We start from the raw sequence: 23,231 nt of genomic DNA on the forward strand, positions 1-23,231 counted from the left end.
AGTTGCTTATCTTCTCTGGACGTGCACCTAGTCACTTGTATTGCTAGAATTATTGAGGAATAATACATCAACATTGACACTGAAAAATGTGTTTTCTGTTGGAGTGGGAGGGGGTGTTCTGTTAAACAATGAGTACAGCATTTTAAATGGTCTTTCTACAACATGAGTGATCTGTCTGGCCTGTTTCCATATGAAATAATGTATTCTCATTTTAAACACAAGTCATCTTCCAGAAGGCTGGTGTTCACTGCCATCAGAAATATTTATTTAAGTGATTACATAAAGCTTCTTACATATTAAATTAATGCTACATGATTTCAAGGTTTTATTTACGAAGTCTGGGAGAATTGTGAGATTCTCACCTCACTGATTTCTTGATCAAGTTTGAGGTACTATACACCCTCTCTTTCTTGTACCCCTACCTAAACCAGGATTAATAAAGGCCTAGCCCAGAGAGACTGCGTGAGGTCAGGCCTGGAAAAAGTTGCTCACAGCCTTGCTCTTTCAGGGTAGTAGAAAGTGGAGTAAACAGCACCACCTTGCAGAAGTCAGTACAACGTGGGCCTTCTGGGAGAGATGTTAAAGGAAGAAAAACTCTCCTCCTTTTTTAGCAGAGGACAAGATTAGAAATTTCATGGAATAAAACCACCTCTCAGGACACATGAAGCAACATGGACATTAATTGCACAGTAAAAAGTACCGGTAGCTAGAGGCTTTTTGTGAAACAGGCAGAAGACGTTAATATTTTTCAATTGTATAAAATTCAAGTATTTAAAGACTAAGGCCAGAACAGACTATTCTGATATGTCTAATCTGCATAATCTAGGTCAGGTTCCAGCAACAAATCCATAATTTCTATTTGACCAAGAAAATCTCTTTAAAAAAAGCCATCCGATCTTGTTTAAGTGATGGACAATCCACCACATTCTTAGGTCTTGTACACACTACCACTTCTGTGAATAAGCCACTCCCCTGAGCGACATAAATTATAACAAATTAACTGCCAGTGTGGACAGTGCTATGTGGGCAGGAGAAGCCCTCATGGAGGTGGTTTTATTATGCTGACAGGAGAACTTTTCCCTGTCAGCATACAGTGTCTTCACTAAATGTGCTACAGTGGTGCAGCTAGTGTAGACTAGTCATTAGATAAATTATTTTCATGAGGGTAAACTGGAAAATGTGCACTTTTTTTACTGTAATCTAGCTTCAATTTCCAGCTATTACATCCTGGTATGCCTTTCTGTACTAAACTAAAGAGTCCTCACATCAAATCTTCAGCTCATGTTAATATTCTGATCAAGTCACCTTTGAAAATGGAAGGTTAAGCTAAACAGATTGAGTTTCTTTAGTTTCAATGTATGTGAAGTAGATTAGGTTTTCCATACCTTAAATCATTCTTCTAAACTCTTTCTTAAATCCTTTTCAAAGTTGGGATACTAACTGAACATTGTTCCATTAATGGTCTCACTAATGCCATAGAGGGCTAATCCCACCTCCTTAGTTCTACTAGAATATCCTGAGAAAGGGGGTCAATTTATGAATGTGCCAGGGGACTAGTTAAATTTTAAAACTGAAATCTAAATCTAGGTTGCCAATATATAAACAGAACGTCATAGGATAACCTCTGAGTACAGGGAGTGTTAGCTTACTAGTTTAACACTGGGTTCTTTTTCAGGTCAACTTTTAACTTGAACGGTATCTCTCACATCAGGACACTTGCTTATTCTTAACCAACAAACAATTTATTAATTCATCCAGAACCACATTAGTATACAATCAACAGTTCACTACTCAAATGTGGACACAACCAATTGTATATATCTCAGTTTTATACACCCTAGTTTCAGAGCTCAGTGGAGGGGGCCACCCTCTGATTCCTATAGGACACATGCCATGTAGGTGCTCAAATTTGAGTTCTCAGTTTCACTGCTGCACCCATTGGTATCTGGCATTAGTGGAACACATTTCCTTAAAGCCTCTGCTAAAAAAAAGGATTACATTTGATTGATCTCAAAGATTGTATTTCATTATTTGCCTCACTTTGCAAAGGAAAGCAGGGTATGACTCTTGTTTGGTAACTCAGAGTTCTAGGTGATTAACAATACCCAGCTATTTTAGTTTCTGTAGTTGAGGAGGGGAACACCCAACCTTGGCTGACCTATGGGTCCTTATTGTCACATGATGTGATCTATTTTCTTATTAGGTGGATCCTCTTTCGGGATAAACAGAGATAGCTTTTCCCAGAAGGAACCATGAGTTATTAATCATTCAAGGCATATCTGTTCCATATCTCCCACCACCTATTCATCAAATGATTGCATTTGCTCCTACCCCCACATCATACTGTGAACTAGTGTTCAGTTGGTTACCTCCCCTGACCCCCAAGTCCTTTTCCAAGTCACTGCTTTCTAAAATACTATTTCCCCCATCCTACATTCTTGGTTCCGAGATGTACAACTTTGTCTTTAGCAGTATTAAAACACATTAGTCAAGTGAGCCCAGCTTAGTACAGTTCAGCTCACTCTGTAGAACTGACTAGTTATTTACCATTCCAATTTTTCATCATCTGCAAGCTTTGCCAAGAATGACTGTTCACTTCCAGATCACTGATAAGATATTGAATAGCAGTAAGAACAGATTGCACTGGAAACCCTACCAATGGACTGATTCCCCACTTCCTTACTGAGCTAGCCAGTTTGTAAACTATTTTATGTGCTGCAAATTCTGTATAGTACTAAAGTATTAAATCAAATGCCTTACTGAAGTACGCCAGTTACCTTTGACAACCAAACCTATAATCTCAAAAAAAGTGTTTGACAAGACCTATTCCATAAAACCATGGGGATCAGTATTATGCTACTGTGCTTTAATTTTTTACTGATTGCATCCCACATCAGCTGCCAGCTGTGGGAACTATGCACATCTATATCAAATAGAGCAACAGATGAAGATTAGATTGATGTCTGCTGCCTTGTAAATAGATGATAAGCGCTGAGCTGAACATTCACTACCAGTATCCCAGCATGCAGACTCATCGGGCTGACTTTGGATATGGCAATTTTGACACTCTAAGCAATGATACTCAGACCTCAGTGGTTCAGTAGCCAAATCAGCGATCAACATTACCCAAAAGAGCTCCAGTAGTGTGAATCATTCTTTAATTTACTATTTTATTTACTCACACACACACTGAAATAAAATAACAGCAAAATGTCTGACTAAGTATTTTATCAACTACAATTGGTTAGCAGTAAAAGCATCCTGATAAATTTAATTATTAACCAAAGTTAACTACAAAGCATTTTAATATGTGCTGCAAAGAGCTGCACGAGACACATTAAAGAGCCACTTAGACTGAGGCTTGTGAGCCATGAGTATCACTGCTCCAGCCCCTCATTCTGTTAAGATTTAAGATGAGGCTCCCTACAGGGATTTTGTTACTGTTCTGTTTAGGAACACTCTCAAGCTGATCTTTAAAACATTTTACAGATCAGTGAGGTCTTATATTTTTTACCAACTGTTTTAGAGTTCCGGAAAAGGGAAGCAGAGGATGAACAGTGCCTCCTCAACGCCCCCTACCCCCACCCCCACCCCACACACAGCTTTAATAATGGCACAGAAGTGTAAGTTTTCATAGTAGCAGCTGACTGACTTTGTAGAAGAGAATTTCTTAGAAGAAAATGTGGAAGTTTTCAATATGATTCAGGTTCACTGAGGCAGTCATGCAAGGTTTAAACTGAAAGTGTGAATTGAAATCTGAGATGGGAATTTGCATTCTGATTTTCTTGAAATACTCTTCAGGAAGGTGGTTTGGGAATATTAAAGTTGAATATTTCAGACTGTGCAGCTTAAAATAAATTTAATACACCCACCTAATCATTTAGATAATGCCAACTCTCTATGTTGCTTTCTTCTTTCTTTTGGAGGAACCACACTGCCACTTGACAGAAACTTCATTTATTACAACAGTATGCTTTTGCGATTGGCATATTAAACAGACACAATTAAAGCATCTAAGAACCTGTCTTATCTATATCAGATGCAGAGGCAGTCTCAAGCTCATCTTATACCTAGGATACAGACAGTTACATGGCTAAACAGGACAGATGTGGAAAAGTTGCTCTGACCCTTTACTGGAGTGTGGATGAGATTAAATACACATGGGTGGCGTTCACTGACCCATACTTAGAAAACAGGAAGATCTAATATTTAATTAGTAGAGCAGATTGTTGTTTAAAAACAAAAAACATGCCAGTATATTCTTCTCTGTGATAGAGTACATCTTTGCTGCCAAAGTATAAAGGAGAGGGGGGTGAGGTGGGGAGGGGAAGCTACTGAATTGGTTGGTGAAGTCACTGGCTAAGCACTTGGAACTGGGTTGATGAAGTGCTAAATAGCTTTTGACAGCAGTAGCCTCTTCTACAACTGCAAAGGGAATATTTTCTTCTTTTCAGTCTATTCTAGTATTTCAGTTCAATAACGAATTCAAAATTAAGAAACTGACCAGGATTTCAAAGCTGGAAAGCTTGTTTTCCCTCTTACAATCCATGAATAAAAGTGAAGTGTGAGACGATTTGGTCTACTAGTTCTAAGATCTTGAAGGACATGGTGACCAGAAACAGTCAGTTCAATTCACTGACTATCGATAATACTTGTGCTAAAATAAGTCTCTTAGTTTTGTATATCAACACCATATTGAAAATCCTTTTTCTTATGTATCCATTTAAGGTAGTTTTATTTAATGTAAAAGTTAAAGTGCTGTTTGTGCATTTTTAATTTAATTCCAATTTCCATTCAAATGGCACTTTACACAAAAGTCTAGTAAATGTATCACTCACCATTTTAACAAATGTAAAAATTAATCTGAATAATTGCAATTATGCATCTTAATGTGTACAAATAATGTGTCCTCAGCAAAAAGTAGTACCATATTTAGTGTAAAGGCTGAAGTTACTTGCAAATCAACATTTTAATGGTTATCAACCAATAAAAATCAAACTGTTTATTAGGAAAACAACTACAAATGCAAAATAAGATTAAAATATAGATTTAAATCCATCCATTTTGCTTTCCAACATTAATCTAACCTTTAATTCAAAATCCTTTCAGAATGTGTTATGGCTGTTTTAAATATCTATATGCAAAATTAAACATTTGGGATCAACCTTAACTCTAAGGTAGATCTGTGAAATGAGTTTAACAATTTGGAGCAGCACATATATCATGGTAGCATCCAGCAGCCCTAATCAGGATTAGGGTCCCATTGTGAAAGATGCTATACAAACACAAAAGTAGTCTTAGCTGGTAATCAAAGAAGTTCTAAAAGCCCAGGAATCAGGATACAGATTTTGTAGAAGATGCAGTGTTTCAGAGAGATTATAAACTATACGGATTTTTGCAAGTCAGGGCAGAAATTTATTCTCCTTAGTTAACAACGTATCAAATCACCCTGTATAGTTCATTGTATCCCAGTACTAACTGTACCCAACTACTAACAATCTAGTTAATGCAAGAGTCAAAGCCATTCAGGAAGTGAAAAAAATATTAGTAATTTTCTGATCTAATTTATCTTAAACTTTGCAAAACTCTCTGGCAGGGCCCTATAAATATATAAAATGTCAAGAGGTAAAAAGACTTAGTTGGGGGTAAAAAAAAAGTCACCAACTATGAAGTTGCTGTCGCAGCTCCATAATACTTCAGTGTAGAGAGCTTTAAAAGATCAATTATTCAGTTTACTATATTTATAGTAAAGCTACAAGCTACAGAAGAGGGCCCCTCTCATCATGTGCATCAGAAATAGGGTACAGCACAAAAGCTAGAAAAAAAAAGATTTCTTTCCCTAGGTGGTCTTAGACCTTGTCTACACTACAAAGATAAGTCGACTTATGTTAGGTCGACTTACAGCCACCGCATTAATTACTACGGTGGCCGATGTCCACACTATCGTCCTTGGGTCGGTTGTGCGCATCCTCACCAGCAGCACTTCCACCGACCTAAGAGGGGCAGTGTGGGGAGCCCAGAGCCCTGCTGGGAGACTGGCTTCCTCACAGGCTTCTGGTGGGCTTCTCCCTGGCCCATCCAGTGCCTGGGGGAAGCCGCCCGGGACTTCTCCCCGCCCTGCCCCCCGCCAGGAGCCGGGGGAAGCCACTCAGCTACCCAGGGGAGCAGGAGAGCAGCTGGGTTCTAGCTGCCCAGCTATTTTGTCAATTGACAAGAATGACAGCCAACAGCCCGCAGTGTCTACACTGACACGCATTGTCCTAACTACATCAACATAATAAGACCACTTCAATGAGAGGTGTAGGGTTTATGTCAGCATAGCAGAGGAGTTACATTGGTGGGAGGAGCATTTCAGTGTATTTTTTTGACAAAAGCTGACTTTTGTTGACAAATCTGTGTAGTATAGACCAGCCCATAGATGTGCTGGGGGGAGATGGATTATTCTAATCTATTTTAGGAGCGCGTGCACACCAAGCCCTCAGTCATGCCTTATTTGTAAGCTGACTTCACTTGCATCCACAGAGCTATTGACCAGGCACCATCCAGGAGCACAACTGTTTCTCTAACAGGAGCTTTAGCCTAGCTAAATCACATGCAGTGGGTAAATTTCACAAGTTGACAAAATGAAGTGGAGGAGGTCCAGTGCAGAGGTTACGTTTTAATAGGGAAGAAGCTAGTTCTAGATCTCTTAATGGCTCTTTGCTTATGGTATCCATTACTCAGTTTTAAACTGCTTCTACATTATTTAAGACAAACACTATAATTCAGGCTGATATGGGACTCAGTTAATAAAGAATTAAAAGAAGGTTATATAATTAAATGCCAATCAACATGGTTTATGGGAAACAGATCCTCAAACTAATAATGATTTTTTTTAAATGAGATTACAAGTTTGGTTGATTAAGTATATTGCATCAACACTATTACCACAGACTTCTGTAAGTCATTTAACTTGGTACCTCATAACATTTTTCAATCAAAATTAGAATGATATAAAATTAACAGCCAGCTTTTAATCCATTTAATGTTTGCCAACTAATAGGTTTCAAAATGTAACTGTAAGTGGAGAATTATCATCAAGTGGATGTGTTTCTAATGAGGTCCCACAGTTCTTGGCCATATGCTATTTAACATTTTTATTGGTGATCTGGAAGAAAACAAAATTACTGATAAAGTTTGCAAGTGACACAAAAATTGGGGGAGTGGTAAATAATGAAGAGGACAGGTCACTGATACAGACCAATCTGGATCACTTGCTAATACAACTGTAAATGTAGATATCTAAGAACAAAGAATGTAGGCCATGCTTACATATATGAAGCAGTGACTCTGAACGATTTAGGCGTCATGGTGGAGAATCAGCTGAACATGAGCTCCCAGTGCAATGCTGTGGCCAAAAGGGATACTGAGATCCTCAGATGCATAAACAGAGAAATCTCAACTAGAAGTAATAGGTTATTTGACCTCTGTATTTGGCACTGGTGCAACTGCTGCTGGATGACTGTGTCCAGTTCTAGTGCCCACAATTTAAGTAGTATGTTGATAAATTAGAGAGGGTTGAGAAAAGAGCCAAAAGAATGATCAAAGGATTAGAAAATGTGCCTTTTAGCAATAGATCACAGAGCTCAATTTTTTAGTTTAACAAAAAGGTTAAGGGGTGACTTGATTACAGTCTATAGATACCTATGTGGGGAACAAATAGTTGATAATGGGCTCTTCAATCTAGCAGAGAAAGGAATACTATGACCGAAGTTAAAGCTAGACAAATTCAGACTGGAAATAAAGTGTACATTTTTAACAGTGGATCAATTTACCCAGGGTCATGATGGATTTTCCATCACTAGCAATTTTTAAATCAAGATTGGATGTTTTTCTAAAAGGATCTGCTCTAGCAATTATTTTGGGACAGTTTATTAACCTGTATTATGCAGGAGGTCAGACGAGATGATCACAATGGTCCCTTCTGTCCTTAGAATCTATGAATCTCTCTTTATCAATTTAGCATTAAGCATAAAGATAACTTCGGAACTTAGAGCAACTGAATTCTTAATTTATAAGAAAATGGTACAGTATGAAAGATATGGCCATTTGGGCTAGTTTCACTGATTTATAACTATTTCATAATGCACAAGTTAAGGTTTAGCAAGATTATGTCCTTCCCCTGCATCTGGTGTTTTGTTGCTGTAGTAACAACATGCCATGTCTGCTGCTATTTGATATATTTTTTGTATTATCTCTCTCCCTCCAGTGTACTGTTCTTACCCATAAATATTACAGCTTTTCTTGTTATGAAAGGGAACTACAGTGGACTCCAGGATTATTACATAAGCACTAAGGGAAACCTAATTCTGGTTTTGGTATTTTTTCTAAAGCAACAATATGAAACCCTTGGAAGTGAAGGCTCTAGTTTGCAATTGTGCAAATACTGAGCATCCATGACATCTGGAAATCCATCTACCAACAAATATTCAAGACCCAGAATAAAAATAGTTTCCCTTGCTTACTGTAATTACCCAGTTTCCTCCATCCACCCCACCAAACGAGCACGCTTTCTAGACTACAACAAAAGCCAGTGCTGCGGGCTTACATGGAAGGCAGGTATTGGCCAGAGAATGGCCTATCTAGTATAGTTCGTTATGATCCTATTATATTTATAGTACAGAACAACTAGTTGTACTAGGTTATCTGATCTGTTTTGCATACAAATGGTGACCAAACTTAAGGTGATCAATTTTAAACATTAAATGTTATTTACACATTACCTTATGCATAGCTGCTAGCCAGGCTGCTGACAGTTTCTTGTTAGAACTGAAATCTTCACTGGCAGTAAATTTCATCTGCATGAGCTCCTCTGACCCTGGTACCTTATACTGCAGGAGCATACCTGTGGCACGAGTATTGCCTCCTGGAAAAGAAAAATTAAAGTAGAGTCCTGAACAAGCAGCAGGAGAATCAGGTAGTTAATAACTAAGTAAAAGAGGAGGCTTCTCTGTCCATAATAACTAACATAACTCATTCTCAACACCACTTTGGCTATGGCTACCTGATGGCGGCAAAGTCGCCGCTGTCAGATCTATTTCTCTGGATCGACTGAGCGGTCAGTGAAGACCCGCTCAGTCGATCCAGAAATCAATGTACTAAGACCACCTTCACAAGTGGCATAGTGCTGCGTTGACGGGAACATGGTTCCCGTCAGCGCAGTGCAGTGAAAACGGTGCGCAGAAGAGAATCAGTGACGTCAGAGGGAGTTACGCAAGTTTTTTTGAGTAGCTTGCGTAACTCCCGTTGACTGCCACCGAATCTCAGAGGTAAGTGTAGACAGGGTCTTTAATACTTTAAATGTCTTGAATTAACAGCTGCTGCCATTGTATGCTACTGTGTGAGCATGAACTGCAGTGTGTTACTATAACCCAAAACCAACAATGCACTATCAGAATATCATTCAGGGAAGCTAGCAGCAAAGGGATTTATTGTTGAACACAAAGAGATTTATACACTGACACTGCAAGAACACCTTTCAAGTTTGATATTTGTCTAAGCATTTAAAAATCTTAAAAAGTAAATTCATGGTAATTCACCACACAAGTATCTTTTAGTGTGCAAACAATGGAAGTTGTTATTCTTGTCAGATTTAACCATTTTTATTTTATTTTTTTTAATTAAAATATAAACAAAGAGGGGTCCTTGTTTGATAGGAAGTCAAACTCTCAGCCATGAAAGCTTTCTGATCTCTATCAGATATGTGTGAGGGCAGGTGCCTCATGATGCAAGCCTACTATGAGACCAAGTAACTCCTGAAAGCATCAGCATATGGGGTGGGTCTGCCACAGAGGATGGCTTCATTCCAGGAACTGCGTGAGAGAGCACACCAAGCTATAGAATATATTCTGGATGTTATTTCAAGATGTATTATTATTAATAGGCCATCCAGTGAAGACCAGAAGGGAAGTGAGGAGTGAGCACAGAAATTAGGGTTAGCTTAGAAGTCAAGACAGACTAGTATGTAATAACATGTACTGAAGCCCTTTTGCACCTTACTGTTCAGGGCATTTAACACACTATTATAGGGTTAACTCAGGCCTGGTCTACACTGCCAGCGTTACACAAGCTATGTACTGAAACTTGCATATCTCCTGTCAACTTACTAACTTTCACTTACCATGGTGTCTTCACTGCGCTGCGTTGACAGAAGACACCCTCCAGTTGATGCAGTGTTTTTGGGGGGTGGGGGGTGTGTTGTGTTAATTTACTGCATTGGCCGGAAAGCACTTCCAGGATTGATTGTGCGGATCTCCATTGCCCACTCAATCAATCCTGCTGCATTGATTTGTGGAGCCTGATGCAGCAGAATCAGTGCAGGCACATCCTAGGTCACCAGAACCTTCAGAACCACCAGAATCCTCTTGCAAGTCACCTCACTTGCCTGATCCAATGCTCCTTATGCATATAAAGACCTCATTTATTTCAATGAAAAGATTGTCTGCATATGGGATAGGGCCCTAAGTTGTCAGTGTCCTTATGGCACTATCCAAAAGAAATCCAAGCACAAAGAATCTTGCACTAAGTTTTGATCACAAGCCCCACATTTACATTCATGAATTAATATTTTTAAATATCTTTGCAAAAGGAGCAATTAGATTCCTCTGCTCTCCCCAGTTCACTGAGTTGGATTATAAAATTGCGGGCCTAATTTTCACTGTCCTGGGACCTTGACCAATTTCAGATTCTTGCAAATGTGATCCTGTGACATTGATTTGACCTACCAGTAAGCAGAAGTCAGTAGTGGGTTATGTAAGCAATACAGCACACAGCAGGTCAGGAGAAAAACAAATATAGTGACTAGTATTTTCTCTTCATGATTTGCTTAGGTCACAAACCCTTCCTCCCATTCCAAAACAAAGCAAAAAAAAAGAACCCCTACACACCTCTCAGGCATAAAATATATAGCTTCTTCCCTTCTTCACAAGGGCAGACAATCCTTAATTCAAGAATCAGACGGCAGGCCTAATTAATTGACTGTCCAAAGTTAATGTGTTTACCAATATCCACTTTATAATCTCATGACATGCCAATGTACATATGCAATATATTTCATGTACATACATTCTACATACCCAGCTACACAAGACAATTAAGATCATATATTGATGTAGGATAGCAAGATAACTCAAACCATTTTGAATATGCAAACTTGCACCTGTATGTGTTAACCACGGCAAAGAAAAATCAATTCATTTACAGTATTTCATTATGAGGACTAGACTAAAACTTCCAACTGCACTCATCAATAATTTTTACCATGATTTCACTACTAGTTTGATCTAGAAATGGGCCCAATAGTACACTGTTTGAAGCACCCGTATTTTCTCTTCATGAGACATGAGCGGAAGAAATAAAAACTGTATTAATGATTGAACTCCAACTCCAAATTTTTGCATGAAATGTAAATTCCCATTTCACTGATTCACCATGTTAATTATGGGTAGATTTTGCTGAAATTGTAATGATTAGTGCCGAAGATATTCTAAAATAGTTTCCAATGTCAATGCTAGTGATCCCTATAATTGCCTTTCCATGAGGAATGAGTGACTGCTAGATATCAAGTTTAAGACTTATGAGGATTGTCTCCTGCTTCCATTTCCACCGCTTCTTATTCTATTCCTTCCATCTACCCTTTCATTGACTCCCTCTGCTTCCTCATTTATTCCATAACCAACATTCATCACATCCATGCCTTTCCTCCTCTACCAATCCTCCCATCTTGAGCAGCAGCACCTGAAGTGACCAAAGGAGTGGACACTCTAGTGCCAACCCATATGTATAGCAAGAACTGAGCTATGCATGGTGCCTGTCAGCAAAGGGACTAGCTACACATATATAGTTTATGGGGCCCTTGATCAAAGCAGAAGTATTTTAAGTGTTCCTCCAATAGTCAAATTTCTGGGTGTTTCTCTCCTTTCCAAGGACATCACACAAAATACATGTTTAAATCTAAAATGTTTTAACATAGGTTGCCCAAAATTAATTTTAGTAAGATCTATGGACAGCAAGGAGGAGAGGAAGAAAGCAGCAACTGAAAAGGGCAACATAACAGCATGCTCTGGTGAATCAAGTTCACAACAACATTGCTGACCTTCAGTAATGTGTTGGCTCTCCAGAAGGCTGGTATAAGTGTGAATATCTTTTTCTACATCCAGAAGGCAGACAAGCGTGAGAAGAAAAATTAGTCAGAAGAGCAATGAATAAAGAAATTAAAGGAGCATTAAATTACACTCAAATAGCCACCCATTTGGTTGATTTGAATATAGGAGGTAGTTCATTAGACAGAAGTTACACAGTGATCACACTGTCCCACATTCCACAGATGTGAGATTTACAATGAAAGTCCAGTGGTACTTGAAACAATTATTGATGGTAGAGAATCACTTCCGAAATTCTTATTCCCATTTTTCATTTAGCATATTCTAATCCCGGGCCTGCTCCTAATGAGGGCATTTTGTAGGACTTGGGTAAAAGTCAGTTACCCTCACTCAGATATCAGTTGGCCACAAACAGTGTTCAGCTGAAAAGTAAAACTCTGAATGAGTGTCTAGTTAAGCACATACCAATTAGATGTAGTTAAAAGTTTGTTAATTTGGTAATATTAGTTGGTTCCAATCTGTGGTTAGATTCTCACTTATTAACATTATAAATAACATCCTCTCTGACTTTGCACTCCCATCAACTCCAAAGAGTCTGTGCCTCGCACCGTTGGCTCCAAGCAAATGCAGGTCACAGCTGGGTCTTGATACTCTCTATTCTGACGACCATCAAAGTTCTTTCCCACCACTACACCCACTCAGTCAAGAATACATTTCTGTTATTCAGGCAGGGGGAAGAAGCAGCAGGGCATATGCCCACAGTGACTTGATTCAAGATACAAAGTTCCACTGGGATGAGGATCAGAAGGTCAGAAACCACTTCTAAATTCTTGGGTTTTCTGTAAAATGCTAGTGCCAGTAGCCACAAGAATAGGCTTCCAAATGCTGCTGCTGTACTCAGGATAAAACAAAACACCATATTTGAGTTGTCAGTACAAAAGAAGCTGTATTGTTTTATTAGGTTAAGGAAAAGCGTTGCAAATTCTTAATTTATGACAATTAGTTTAGATTCATTGCAAGATTTACCTCCAGGAGTAAATCCCTCTGTAAGTATTTGGACAGTCGAAATCTGTGCAATTTCAATTTCATAATGGCTGTCTCCATCCAGAAACAGATACCTACACAACAGAAGAAATCATTGCTTCTTTCAAGCCTGTCAATTTTCAACTTTACAAAACAGATCTGATTCAAGAGAAACCAGTTTTACCAACAGTATCCTGACAGTTTATGTACTTTAACACACACCTCGCAGGAATTAATTACTACACAGTCTTAATCATAAACAGGAAAGATAGGAAGAAAACAAGGTTACTTACCAGTAACTGATGTTCTTCAAGATGTGTTGCTCATGTCCATTCCACTATGTGTGTATGCACGCCCCCGTGCACAGCTACCAGAACTTTTTCTCCCTTAGCAGATCCCATAGGGCCAGCTGTGGCGCCCCCTGGAGTCCCGCGCACATGCTGCGGTATATGAGGCGCTGTCGGCCCTACACCCCCTCAGTCCCTTCTTTCCGCCAACTCTGGTGGCGGGGACGGGGGGTGGATTGTGGAATGGACATGAGCAACACATCTCGAAGAACAGCAGTTACTGGTAAGTAACCTTGTTTTCTTCTTCGACTGATTGCTCATGTCCATTCCACTACATGTGACTAACAAGCAGTACCTTGGAGGTGGGCTGAAGTTAGCGGTGAGCTGCCTGCAGTCCAGCCCTGCTGAAGCCCACTCCTTCCCGCGCCTTAGACAGGGCTGTGGTGGGACGTGAAGGTATGCCCTGCCCTAGCACTTCTTCTAGGGAGGCTGTAGATGGAGCTTGAGCTCTGTTGGGTGAGCTGTGGCATCTGGAAGCGGCACCTTCACTTGCTCGTAGCCAAATGCGATGCAGGAAATTATTCCCAAGGAAACTGCACAGGGCGGAGACCAGTGAACCTTTCATCCGGCCAGATGCTGTGAGGAAAAGCTGTGTCGCTCTCTGGAACGGCCTCATACATCTGATGTAGAAGCCAGGGCCCCATTCGCGTTTTAGCAAATGCTGCCTTCTCCTCCCCTACGATCCCTGTGGTTCGTGGAAACCTGGGGAGAATATATGATTGGTCCAATGAGACTGGGCAACCACCTTGGGCTGGAAGGCCCGGTGCAGTCTCAACTGAACCTTATCTTATCAACTACAGTATGGGGAAGGAGCTCTGAGGTCAGAGCTCTGATCCTGGAGACCTTCCCTGCCGAGGTAAATATGCCCAGGAAGGCCGCCTTCCCGGAAGGCCAGAGTAGAGGGCATGATGCTGTGGGTTCTGGGGGGCGTGGACCAGGAAGGACCAGGTCGAGATCCCAGGGAGGCACTGGGTTGCAGGCCTATGGATAGAGCCTCCCACCCCCTTCCGGGACCGAACCGCCACCTGATGGGAGGACTGCAATCCCCCTTCAGCGGCTGATGGAAGGCTGATATGGCTGCTAGGTGGGCCTTGAGGGAGGCCACAGTCAGTCGCTGGAGCTTTAGCTGCAATAAGTATTTCCTGGATCGCTTATACTGGCAAGAGGCCGGGCACAGTATCTCGGGATTGCTCCCGGCAGGCAACAGCCACTTCCACTTAACCTGGTACACGACCTGCGTGGAGGGCTTCCTGCTACCCATTGGTACTCACTGGGCTTGTTCTGAGCGGCTCGCTCATCGCCTCTCGACCACCAACCTATCACTCCCTGAGTTGTCGAGGGTCCAGGTCTGGGCACCGCAGGTGACCGTGATCCTTGGAGCTGGGATCACGCTGGCTCAGAGGCTCCTGAGGCGGGCGATCGAGAAATTCAGCAGAATGCTGAACCTGTGCTGGCATGGGCAAGCTGGAATAATCAAGATGGCATCTGTTTAGCCCCTCCTTGTTTTGAGCAGGACAGTATGCAGGAGGGGAAGGGCGGGAAAGTGAATATGAGGGTCTCTGATCGCAACAGATGGATGGTGTTGGCGAGCATCCCCGCCCCTTGACCATGTAGAGAGCAGCACTGCGGACACCTTGTGCTGCAGTCCAATACAGACGGATTTCCTTTGGGGAAAATCCCCCTCCAGAGAGTCGTAGATGCCCTTAGTGGGTGCAGCGACCCCTCGTGGTGAGGAAGAGCGACCCTTTGACGCGGTCCACCTCACCATTTCTCACCCCTGGGAGGTGATCACTGCCAGGTCCCAAGGACCGATAGGTTCCCTTCATAAGGCTGACGAATGGGCCCCCACTGCCTGTTGATGTAGTACATGGACGCTATACTGTCTGTAAGCACCTGTACCCTTGATAAAGCAGAGGGACCTTCCGCAAGCCCCGTGAGCGTTTCACAGGTCTTCACATCGGTGTGCCGACGCTTGTCCTTCCTTGGCCAGATGCCTTGTAAGCTGAGGTGAGCGTTGATACAGCACTTTACCCTCTGCTCGAGGCGGCCACTTTAAGGATAACTGAAACAGGCTGTTCCATGAACAGAACACCCCGTCACATGTCCCGAGGAGTCGTTCACTCATCTTGGGAGGCTAGGGCTTGCTGCTGTTGGGTGGTTTTTTTTTTTTTTTTGTTGTTTTTTTTTTTTTTTTGGGGGGGGGGGGGGGGTGTGTGTGTGGATCGTAGCCTCCCGGTGCAGGAGCTGCCTGCTTGAACTGTATCCCAGGGCTATGACTGAAGCGGCCTAAGCATCAGGCTAGCTATCTTCACCACACAGGTCACAGGGTAGCCTGCACCTATCACTGTTGGCAACATTTGGCTGTTGTGGTAGGGCATTTGTGCATGTGGCCCATCCTGAGGCACTCTGTCCCACAGCACAGCTGTTTACAGTTTAAAACATGGGGAATTAAACGCTTGCAATGCAAGCGCAGGCAGTTCCAGTAACCGTCACGGGTGGAAAGAAGGAACTGAGGGGGCGTAGCGCCGGCAGCGCCTCATATACCACAGCATGTGCGCAGGACTCCAGGGGGCACCGGAGCAGGCCCTACGGGATCTGCTAAGGGGAAAAAAGTTCCGGTAGCTGTGCACAGAGGTGCGCACACACCTATAGTGGAATGGACATGAGCAAGCCTTGAAAAAGAAAAGCTGCTTTAAAAAAAACCCCACCAAAAACTTCTGATCATCAGTTAAAGCCAAATGAAAGCTATGGGCCAGACTGCCAGGTGCCTCTTGCAAAACTTCTCACAGAACATCCTCAAGAGGGAAAGTGACTGGGTAAAGAGACTGTTTAACCATCTTGAGCCTCGGGATCACACTCAGCTCTGTGGAGGCTGGAACCTTATTCATGAATTCAGTTTTTAAAACAAAAACATTTGAAACATTTTTTTCAATGGTTAAATTTTTTCTCTCAGGCCCTCTCAGCCAATACCCTCCCTTCCCATTACTGTTGGCAACACATTAATTATATCGCAATAGCCCCTACAGGCCAACTAGAGTTGAGATCCCACCATGCTAAACACTATATAAACATACAACAGAAGACAGTACCTATCCCAAAGTGCTTATAATATAAAAAAAGATGGACAGACAGTTTGTTTCAAGTTACAGTATAATTTCTTTCCACTTTTATTAACATAACCAACTCCACTCTGTCTTGCTGCCAATCAACCCTCTATCCTACCCACCTCCAACAGGAGAATACTCTGCCTAACTCTGGTAGTAGGACTGTAAATTAAGAAAGTATCTGATGGTATGCTCCTGACTGCTTCATTTCCCACAAAGGATCTTCCTTTTTCTCCCAGAGAAAGGGACAGAACACTCTCCTAGTCTTTTGCATGCCACATGTCCACCAGCAACCAATCACTTCCATCACCCACAGAGGGAAGGGGCCCAACACACTGCACCTACATTCTTCCTGCCATCTAACCAACCCCACAATTTTGGAATAAGCAGATTAGCCTGGTTCTGGAGGGGGAGAGGATTTCTTCTTTCACAACATCTCTAAAATTCACCCTAACTCCTAGAACATATGCTGGTCCTCTCCCACCTTAACTCTGCAAGACACATGCCTGTTGTCACCCTGAGGAGTCTCCTTGTATGTTGTACTTCTTTATTCCCCGCATTCATCTGATGCAAGTCTTTGCAGATTAAAAAGCTTTAAGGAGGTCAAGGACAATCTTCCTTTGTGTTTACCTCATCTAATAGGCTTTGGAAATTACCAATATACAACTAAAAGTGAGACTAGTCATGTTGACTATACAGTAGGCACTATATATAGAACACCTTATTTCTTATAGACAACCAGTTGGCAGACAGCAACAATCCGTCACTACCTGCCTAGCCAGATTCAAACTAACAGCTTACATGCAAAGTGCTTCATAATATTCCATCACCAATGTTTGAATCCATCCAAACTTCTAAGGGTATGTCTACACAGCAAAAAAAAAAAAAAAAAAAAAAAAAAAAAAAAAAAAAAAAAACCACACCCCATCCCACCCCTACAACTGCAGCACCGAGTCTCAGTGCCTAGGTCAATGGAGTCAGGCTTGCGCTACTAGCTGAAACATGGCAAGGGTGGTTCATCTCAGAATCCAGGCTCCAACTCAAGCATGAATATCTACACTGCTTTTTTTAGCCCTGTAGGTGAGCCCAAGTTAGCTGACTCAAGCTCAGACTCGCTGCAGTGGGTCTTGTTTTGCAATGTAGACATACTTTTTTGCTGTGATCAGCAGTGCTCCATTAGCAAAAAAACCACTAAATCTGATGATATATAACGATAAGCCCAAAAGGCTTACCCTTTGCTCATACCACTTGCTGATTCTGGAAACATTTTAGAGCACATAAACCAGAGGAAGTGAAACCCCTCATGAAGGAATGAGTGGTAGGAGGCTTAAATAAAACATTAAGTACTAGTCAGTTTTAACAACTGTAGTTTCCATCCACATTTCTCACCTCTGGTTGTTGGAAAGTCGACAAACCATCATCTCAGATTTTTCTGATGTTCCCAGAGCAACAGAGAATGTAGCACCTTAGTACAAAAAAAAAAAAAATCCCTAAGTATTTATTCAGTTATTCCAATGCTAAATTTATAAATTTAAGAAAGAAACAGAGATAGTGTACCAAAAAACTTTTTATAAAACTTCTGCACTTAATGCACCTATCCTAATGGCTTGAACACTAAGCTATGTCATGTTCTCCATATTACCCTATCAATTTTAAAAATATGATCCTGAAAGGCACAACATAAGAGTCCACTTTCACCATCAGTAGCAAAATGGTGCAGTTGTAAATAAACACCCTGTGATCAGTTAATATTTCTTCTCCAATATGTGCAGACTGGTGTGTTTACCTGACTTAAGGCACACCCTCAACCTCAAAGCAAGAGGCAAAGAACAGTATCAAATGATTGTGGGACAGTTTTGGTTGAGTCTTTCACAAACCAGAGACCTAGCTAAGTGCTAAAATTCACATGTAAGTGTTCTAGAGAAATTGTTACGCTCCTTCTTATGCTTATGGAACCTTAGGACATATCATCAGGAATGTGCATTCTAATTAGAGGTGTGCTCTTGCTTATCTACTGAAAATATCGAGTAAAGTCAAATTCAGCATCCCTTGAGAGACACGTTCCCAATTATAAATAGTCACAGGGTATTTTAAAAAATTAACAAAGATATCAGATTCTTCACTTTTAAAAACAGTGCCATCAGAGCTTCAGTTATATTTCATACAGCTCATTAAGTCTATTCACAATTGACAATTCAGTGACAACCACAGCCACCTACACAGCCTAGGGCAGAGGAAGAGATCAGAGGCTCAAATGAAACTTGAAGCATGTACTCTATTATAAGACTTCAAAATTGTTCTCTTTACAGCTAAGAGTCTATTTGATCCATATTTTGTATACAGGAATGTAATTTTTAAAAGTGCAATATTACAAGAGAGCTATTACCATGCCCTCAAACATTCATCAGCTAGTAGAGGCATTACAGTTCTTTTTACTGTATAAGCAAACCTTTTTAAATATATAAAAATAAAAATCTCATCTCTGAAGAAGAGATTTGGCTGGAGAACAAAATAAATGGGCAAACAAAAATGACAATGGAAAAATACTTCAAAGAGATTTCTAGAGACTGAAACATAGCACCTTATTTGACAACACAAGGGAATTAGTTCTGCTGTTTACATTCATTATTTGTTTGACACTTGAATAACCATGTACAAGATCAAAACAACAGTTGTGCATATAGTACTTACCATTCATAAGCACTTTAAGCTGCTTGTCATAAAACTCTGTTTCTTTCTGAGATATGAGAGCACATTCTGCACACTGGCGCACAGGATCTACAAAGTACATACGAGGCAGAGGCACTTTTTTACTGCAGCATTTGTCACAAAAGCACTTCCCACATCTCCGGCAGTGGTGCTAAGCAAAAAAAATACCATTATTACAAAAGATGCAATTTATAAGAGAGCTGATAAAATTACCATATCAAGAACACTACTAGTCCTGAAGCACTGGAATGCACAAGAAAAAGTAGGTGAGCAAAAATACCAAGATACAGAGGAAAAAAAAATACTAGATATGGCTAATTAAGTGTCATATGGTTTTTGAAATGGTGAGAAGTGCTAAAATGATATCTCTGGAGACTGGAACCTTAATGATGGTTTAGCATGAGCAACAACAGTACAAGCTTCTCCAGGTATCCCAGCATTGTTCTTCAGGTCTGATCAGAGTAAACACCAAGGGTGAAAAGGAGCCTCCATGGCCCATTAAATCCTTGGCCTCGCTGTCAAGACTGCAACATACAGTGGTGGTTAGCATAGCCTCTTCACTTTCCACTGAGATTCCACTGGACTCTATTCTCCAAATATTTTATTCCATGTCTAACAGTGATAGAAGCAATTGCAAATTTTATAGATAGGGTCAAAAAATGATTCAATCAGAAATATCAGCTAACAGAACAAGAAAAATTCTATAGCAAGTGTCTAGTGAAGTTGGGATAATGGTAAATCATTTGCCAGTATGACATGGTCTATTTCACAGCTATTATAAGTTCTCAGCAAGTAATGGACCCCAAATCATTATTTCTACCGTAAGCCTATTGAGATCACAGAGGAAAATAAAGTAATTCATTCTACATAGTAAAACTCTACATGGGAGATGGAATATGTCAGGTAACCAACTTATGGATCAAAGTAAGTTTCAATCACTGATGTGAACAAATGTGAGTTTCTGAATTTTTATTTTATTTTATTTTTTTAATTAGGGCACAACCTATTCCCAATCGCCATCTCCAACATGTCTATTCTCCTCATTGACCAGCCACATTTACTTACCATAGGTACAGCCTAATACTTTTAGGACTTCTGAAAATTCCCAGCACCTCATATTTAATAAGATTTATTTTCCACTACATTACACCATATCTGCTGGATTTTACATTCCAAATAATGAATTGCAAACAACTGTTTCAACTCATGATGGGTCTTACGCTGATGGAAAGGAGGAAAGATGGATGTATGCTAGCAAAATATCTGTATAATTATGTAGTTATGCAAGGAATGTTATTCAGAGCTCGAATGATTACTAGTTTGTGAAAAAAATCACAAAGACACTCTAAAATGCTTCAGCTTCACCTCCTTAAAGGAAAAAAAATCCAGATTCTCAGCAATATGCTATGTCTCCTCTGACAGTAGTTCCCAGTAAGACAGTGCCTTGTCTAGGCTGCTTGCTAGTAAAAGTTCATGCAATGGAAGACAACATAAAAGTTAATTAAAATTCTTCTGTATGGAGGAACTGAATTACATGCCAAGTGCAGCCCACCTCATCTATTCCAATGAATTACTGTTCATAATTCAACAATAAGATACTATTATCAATCCTAGGAAAGAACTAATTCCTTATAGGAAATTAGTTCTTTCCTAGGACTGGTAATAGTATTTTGTAGAAAATGCATTTTTTGCCAACATCTTCACCCATTGTTTCTTTGCACATTTTATGCAAGTACTTTATGATTTTCAGGCTCTCCGTAGAAAATTAGCCTTGAAAATAAGTTTTCCTAATACTAGACTCTTTCACTCATGTAACCAATTTTTAATCAGTTTTGAGTGTACTGAAATGAATGTAATTTTTATTTACTTGCCAGCATCACTGATAACAGCATATTTTGGGAAGTGTTATTTACATGTTGCCTCAAAAACAGCAAAAAATAATACAAAGTATCTTAGTCCTAAAAGATAATAATTTATTTTAAATTTCACAAAAGAGTAATGGATTAAAAAGGATGAAGACCTATTCCAGGGGCAGGTGGAAGGGGAAGCCACCTTTTAAGGCATGTCAAATTTTGGGGATAAAGTACTTGACAGTATCCTTTTCAAAGAGAGGCGTCAACAAATTTCAAAACAAGAGCTTACAAAAAAAAGTTCCACAATGTAATGTATTTAGGCTTTTATGTTTTATTGCTCTTTCTTACCTTTCTGGTTATGAAATCAAATTTTGTTTCACACTGCATACATCTTGGACACTAGAAGACAGTAAATAGTATGAGATTTGTGTACATCTTTATCCAGATATAATGCACAAGATAAATAGCTCTAATGAATTCCCATGCAGTGTCTAAGTAATGCTTGTTTCTTGCTTATCTTAATCTTCTGAACATTTGTGTGGTATGCAAGTACTAGCCATATCTTATAGAGAAGGAAGGGCAAAAAAAAAAAAATGTATTTTCTCCAGACACACAGTAAATCAGTGACAATCAGGATTACAATGTAGGAGTTCCAATCTCATGCTTAACCCATTAGGCTATGTGGCCACTCCTGTGTTATCTTCTATGTATACTATACGAGTTAACTATCCATTTTATTATACTTTGTTATACATTAACAACTCACTAAATGTGGTTAATTTATGTACTTTAACATTATCACTGTTGATATTCCTCAAAATAACATATTTATCTTGGAAGTTCTGTTCCCCCCCCACCCAAACCATGAAAGCAAAATCTATATCTACAAAATTTCACTTGCTAGATTAGAGCATTTTCCTAGAAAGAGCTTGGTGAAAGAAAAAAAAAATTGAAGTCACTTTAAATTTCTCTTTCCATCTCATTAAACATTTGATAAGAGCCATCTGTTCTGGGTTTTGTCATCTGATGCGAGTGCTTGAGAGACTACCTAACTTATTCAATAAGTGTTAGTTGTGGTGATTATCATGGCATTTTTTTTTTTTTTTTTTTAAACAGATTGTAGACCATGAAATTTCAGCTAAGATGGACCTACTTATAAAATTAAACTACCAAATGAATAAGTGCACATTGCAGAATATGTGAAATGGTGGCTGGAGTCCCTTTTGAAAAGAGGTGGTTGTTTCTCATTTCAACACACCCATGCTGTCTTTCTATTCTAAAAGTATGTCTGTTATTTCATTAAGGTAACTGTTTATTAATTGCCTCTCTGTCTGGACCATTTTCCCTAATGAACTTATCCTCTGGGAGTAACTCATCTATGCAGTAAACAGAAATGTGTTAAATGCAGGGCGTGCTAGACCTCCATGGCTCCAGACCTCTCAAAATACCTTGTGATCAAAGCTAATGGCGGATACCATCCCAGGTGTTGCTCAATTTAATCACAACCCCAATACCCCTTTGTTTGAAGGGTGGAACACTGAAGCTAAAGAACAAATCTAGGTGGCTAGCACCTTTTCACTAATTAAAGCACATGGGTCTCTCCCTCTTGTATTGTTTTCTGGAATTCCTGTGTTTACTCATGTAAATTAGCAAAATGCTTTGAAAAACATTGGATTGAAGAATATAAAAGAGAAGCAATGGAAATAAGCAAGCAGGCAAGCTTCAAGAGAAGAAGAATCACTCTTGACAAGAAACTGAGAAGAACTACCATCTTGCCCAGCTGCCTTCTGAGACCACGGATCCAAGCTCTCGGGGGAAGCTGCTAAGAAACCATCACCGCCTTTTGCCTGCATTGGTGAGGATAATTGCTTTTGCAGCTAAAATATACTGGACTTTTGGTTTGGGGGCTCATTTTATATGTTTATAAGTATAGTAATTAAAGCCTTTCTGTCATTATCGAACGAGAGTCGTGTCAATTCCTGAGCACACTAATAGCAGATCCCAGTCTGTGAGGTAACAAGATACTAACAAAAGCCACCCACTGATGTGCTGAAC

At 40.1% G+C, this 23,231-nt stretch overlaps 1 protein-coding gene across 2 annotated transcripts in view; it reads right to left on the reverse strand.

Annotated features, from left to right (window-relative positions):
- ZFYVE21 (zinc finger FYVE-type containing 21) overlaps positions 1–23,231 on the reverse strand; it is a 30,721-nt gene that overhangs the window by 1,164 nt on the left and 6,326 nt on the right. Inside the window, exons 2-7 of one of the 2 annotated variants that reach the window (XM_067554988.1) lie at positions 21,525–21,575; positions 19,306–19,474; positions 18,004–18,079; positions 13,167–13,258; positions 12,134–12,187; positions 8,763–8,905 (exon numbers count right to left, since the gene is read on the reverse strand). In XM_067554988.1, coding sequence (XP_067411089.1) covers positions 8,763–8,905; positions 12,134–12,187; positions 13,167–13,258; positions 18,004–18,079; positions 19,306–19,474; positions 21,525–21,575 — 585 coding nt within the window. The remainder of the gene's footprint in view (positions 1–8,762; positions 8,906–12,133; positions 12,188–13,166; positions 13,259–18,003; positions 18,080–19,305; positions 19,475–21,524; positions 21,576–23,231) is intronic. The other variant, XM_067554989.1, reaches the window with a different exon arrangement.

This window comes from Emydura macquarii, unplaced genomic scaffold, assembly GCF_026122565.2.
Source record: "Emydura macquarii macquarii isolate MOO-44397 ecotype Brisbane River unplaced genomic scaffold, CSIRO-AGI_Emac_v2 contig_1551, whole genome shotgun sequence".
Lineage (NCBI taxonomy): Eukaryota > Metazoa > Chordata > Testudines > Chelidae > Emydura > Emydura macquarii.